Below are 4,752 nucleotides of genomic sequence, written 5' to 3'. Positions count from 1 at the left end.
ACTCTTTCCTCAAAATGCTAAGTCCTTCTGAAAGGCTGTACCTTGGAACATTCTGTTCCCTGAGGGTTACCTGAGCTAGATATATAAAAGAACTGCATATACAAAACTGCCTGAGAACATGGAAGGTGAGAATGAGGATATTTCTTTCCAAGCACTCCTTTACTTATTCTTCATAAATTAACTCCACCATTCCTCCCCTGACAGACTTCCCTGACCCCTATAAGCAGAAGGATATGCTTCCCATGCTATGTTTTCAAAGCATTCACCACATTACATATGGTAGTTGTGTCTATTTGAACAGTAGATTATGACTTTCTTCAGGACAAACGTCATTTCTTTTTCCTCTTTAGCTGAACTCCCAGTGCACAGCACGGTACCTGGCCCACAGAAAGCACTCAGTGCCTTTTGTGCTCCATATACTCAAACTCTTTATTTGGACAATGGCCTGATATGGTCTCTAGCATGAACTTACTACGTGACCTTAGATAATTCAATAAATATCCCTGTACTTATTTGCTTTAGGAATAAAATATAACATCAGCTTTACTAGAAGAATATGGATGTGAGAGTGCTCTAAAACGTATACAGAGCAATACAAGAAGTTACGGTTTTATTACCTATGTTCCTTATTTGGGAAATACAATATATTTCTTGCTTATTTCACATCCTCTATGGTGCTTAACAACAGTGCTACTAATTCAGAGGAGTGCAATAAATATTTCCTGAGTAAGCCAATACAGTCAACTCATTCTCATTTGCATGCTCATTAATCTTGCTTTCCACATTTTCAAATGACATGTGACAGGCACAAGGCTAGGTATTTCCTATACATTATCTCAGTTAATCCTTAAAACTACCTCTACATTCTGGATGGGGAAACTGACATTGGGCAAAAGGTTTAAGAAGTGGCAGAACTAGAACTTGAAACCATATTGTCAGGCTCCCTTATCCAATGTTCCCTCTACTACAACATAATTCTTTGTTTCTGTTTGTTCTACTTCCTCCTGGGATCCACCCTGTTCATTAACAATACTAACAGAAAGTAGCAGGAAAAGCAAACTCATATCTCACTTCGGTTAGTTATTAGGAGCCTTTGTTTAAAAAAGAAAAATGCTTCTTTGTTTGGAAGGGAATATACCTTGAAACAAAACTTAAAACATACATAAAATTTTTCAATTATTGTACTATCCAGGTACCCCCAAACTGAATTCTAGCTAACAAAGTAGGCATTTCTAAAACATGTTATTTTTGCAGTTAGTTATTCTCATAACCAACTCTAGCCACAATCCTGTAAAATGGGAGTATAAATGATTAGCAACTGTACTGCACACAGGGAAAAATAAGCCTCCACTTATTTACCTCTTTATACCATTTCACTAGATTCTCAAAACAACCCCAATAAGGTGTTCATTCAATTCAGCGTTCTAATCATTTGTCAGAATTTCAGCCAAATATCTGAATTGGGCTGTTTAATAAACTCGAAAACCTATAGATGAAGAATATTTAAGAAATTTGTGAAGCTAACAAATATTTTACCAAAACCTCAAAGATGGATTTAATGGCCAAAGGTCCAATGTCAAAGAATATACTAGAAGTAACTGAGGTAACAGGAAAGGCACAAAATCAAGACAGAAAGATTCTAGTCTGCTTCCTCCCAGCTGCATGATGTGAGGCAAGCTCTATCACTCACTAGGCTTTCTGATCTGCAAAAATGAGAGTGACACTACATGATCTCCAGTTCTGTAAGTCTAACTTCATCACCAATCTACAGTCTGAAATGTCAGAACCAAGTACACCATCCGTCCTACTAATTCCGTGTAAACTGATCCTTCACATCTCAAAGCCTTGCCCCTCTGCTGTACAGCTAGGTTCTCTGATACCAGACATCTGCAACCTACTATTACTGGTCTCCTTCCCACATACCTTTCTCATCCCAAGAAAATTTTTAAAAAGTGCATCCTCTCCTCAGCCTTCCCTCTACTAACCCTGACAGTCAACATACATTCCTTCAAAACTTTTGGAGTCCAGTCTCCTACTTTCTAGAATAGCAGTCTGCTAACTGAGATACAAGAACCCCTGGAAAAACATAAAAAGTTTCCAATCCTGGATAGTTCTAAGGGAATCAATTTCCAAACCCTGATTTTCTACACGTACACTTTCTTAAAATGATCTGAGAACCCACATACTTAATTAGTGTGACATTTAAGACTGTCACTCTCCATGTGGTGCTAATTTACCAACGTGATCTCCCACGACTCCCCTACTCAAGCCAGAGGACACATTTTAGAATATGCCTAATTCTTTCTCACTTTTCCCCAAGAGGCTGTTCCTTCCTGCTAGAATATCCTTTTCCCTCTTACCTCTCTTCCTTCAAACTTCGCCTATTAAATATCCTCAACAAATTACTGAAGCTGGCTAGTGGGCTCACAGTGGTTTATTATGCAATTCTCTCTTCTTTTGTGTGTGCTCAAAATTCTCCACAATAAATTTTTAACAGAGGGGCTGGGTCCTGAGGAATATGGTAGCTGGACAGGGCCAATGGAGGGGGAAAAAAAATGCCCAGTGAATATTTCCCTGTGGTGAGAATGGCTGAAGAACTTAAACACAGCAATACACAACATTCATTTCAAACCATTTCCTATTCTGTTCTGGTATTTCACAGCTACCGCCAATATACTCCTTTGCCATTCATTGGACCTTTGGTTCCACTGTTGAGATTTCATTAAATATCTGTCAGCTTCATAAAGTTCTTATTTTTCATCCAATTTTACCCTATAGTAAAATTCTATTAAATACACAACAAATTTCAACAACAACAAACTCAATCAAGGAAGACTTCCCAATTCGCCATATAGAAACAGGCCTTTGTTCGGTCTTCCCTCATGACACTTAGACCAGGCTTCTTGGTAAAGTTAACTGAATATTTGCCTTAGTCACCCACTGGACTATGTCACTCTCCTCTACCTCCTCTCTACTCACTAACATCAGCTTGCACACAGCTGGTTCCTTATTAATATCTGTATAACTGAATTGAGGGGTTTGGGCGAGATGACTTCTTTCCGGGACTAAAATTCTGTATTTCCAATGACTCATGGTTAGTCAATATACCTCTCAGTATCACATAAGAAGCATCGAGTAAGTGAAGATATAAGTAATCTTCCATCCAAATAATCTAACTGGACAACACAGGAGTCAACTGTTGTTACTGTCTGAACAGGAAACATCACAAAGGCAGCAGCCGCCTAAAGGGGATGTGACAAGGAAATAAAGTTTATTTATCTTTACATATACACATAATCCCCTTCTCTTTAGAGAGAAGGGGATTATGTGCTTTTACATGAAAACAGCTTAGACAGCAAAATAAAAACTTTAAATGGGCCAAAATTACTTTGCCTGTTACAATACCAAGTTTTGCTCATTTAAGTTTTGTGAAATAATTTGCTACATAACTGCAGAAGAGAATTCTTAGGGCTCTGTTTGTGATTATCTATTCTTACAAGTTGGGAAGAAAAAGATGAAGCAAGTTTTAGAATACATGAGACAATGTTTCACCTGTAGACAGTACTTCTCCCTTTGGAAAAAAGACAAATTAGAGCTGTTAATAAGTGTGGAATTCCAACTGTATATCAAAAATATGTTAGGAATCAAGTAGTAACCTTGATGGGTCATCATGAATATTTAATTAATACATCTAGAATATTCTGATGTGTCAATTAAAATAACTTAGCCAATAGTAGTTAGATCCCTTCTCTACCAGGATCCTACATGCAAATAAGCCAATGAGAGACAAGTCCCCCCTTTCTGATATCATAGCTTTGGAGGAGAGGGACAGCGAGGAGCAGGCTGGCTCTGCCTTAATGACAGACTGGCTCTGCCTTAATGACAGACTGGAGCATTCTGTTAGGATAACCTGAGACTCAACTTTTCTACTCCAACAACTGTGGCAGGAAGCCTGGGGACCCAAACTGCTTAGCACAATCCAGGAGGTGTCTTTAAGATTCCATTCACAACAAGTTACATCCATCCTGAGAAAATATACCTAGACCCATGAGTTTCTTCTAACCAAGGACCAGGAGACTAGGACCCTGGGCAATTGGTACCATTTCTACGTTTGCCATTTTATTCACACAACTAATAAACAGGCATCTTTTCTTTTTTCTTTCTTTCCTTTTTTTTTTTTTGGCTGCGCCATGTGGCATGCGGGATCTTAGCTCCCCAACCAGGGATCGAACCTGTGCTCCCTGCATTGGGATCACACATTCTTAACCACTGAATCTCCCGGGAAGTCCAGTCATCTTTTGTTTCTTAACAGCCTAGTATTAAAGAATGCTTTACTTAAATGAGCCATGAAGGTGAATTATGGAGTAATATAACAGACAACTGCAAATTACTGAAGTTAGCTCACAGAAGCCATTCTGTAACAGTGTCAAGCTAAACCAGGGTACCATATGTACTACATGCAAACAAGTCTTCTCAAAATTCATAGTCTGAGCTCTACATCAGTCCCCAAGAGATACAGTAGGTCAAATTGTGTCCTTTAATTGAAATTCTGTGAGACAACACCTTATATCTCACCTACATACACAAAGAACTGGACTGGTTCTCACCTTTGCTTGTTTAGAAGTGTTGAGTTTGATGGCAGAAACTTTCCCCATATGATCACCTATAAAAACTCTAAGAATAACTGTATCCCAACAGAGAGCTGTAACTTTTCGGCCTTTGTGTTCTGAAGACACACAAATGTTCTGGTTT

The 4,752-nt window shown here is 38.5% G+C and overlaps 1 protein-coding gene across 1 annotated transcript in view; it reads right to left on the bottom strand.

The window, feature by feature from the left end:
* HPS5 (HPS5 biogenesis of lysosomal organelles complex 2 subunit 2) overlaps positions 1–4,752 on the bottom strand; it is a 38,961-nt gene that overhangs the window by 31,399 nt on the left and 2,810 nt on the right. The window contains exons 5-6 of the mRNA XM_007465753.1: positions 4,608–4,750; positions 3,109–3,242 (exon numbers count right to left, since the gene is read on the bottom strand). Coding sequence (XP_007465815.1) covers positions 3,109–3,242; positions 4,608–4,750 — 277 coding nt within the window. The remainder of the gene's footprint in view (positions 1–3,108; positions 3,243–4,607; positions 4,751–4,752) is intronic.

The sequence above is a fragment of the Lipotes vexillifer genome, unplaced genomic scaffold, assembly GCF_000442215.2.
Source record: "Lipotes vexillifer unplaced genomic scaffold, Lipotes_vexillifer_v1.1 scaffold2818, whole genome shotgun sequence".
NCBI lineage: Eukaryota > Metazoa > Chordata > Mammalia > Artiodactyla > Lipotidae > Lipotes > Lipotes vexillifer.
This window is presented reverse-complemented; position numbering and strand designations above follow the sequence as displayed.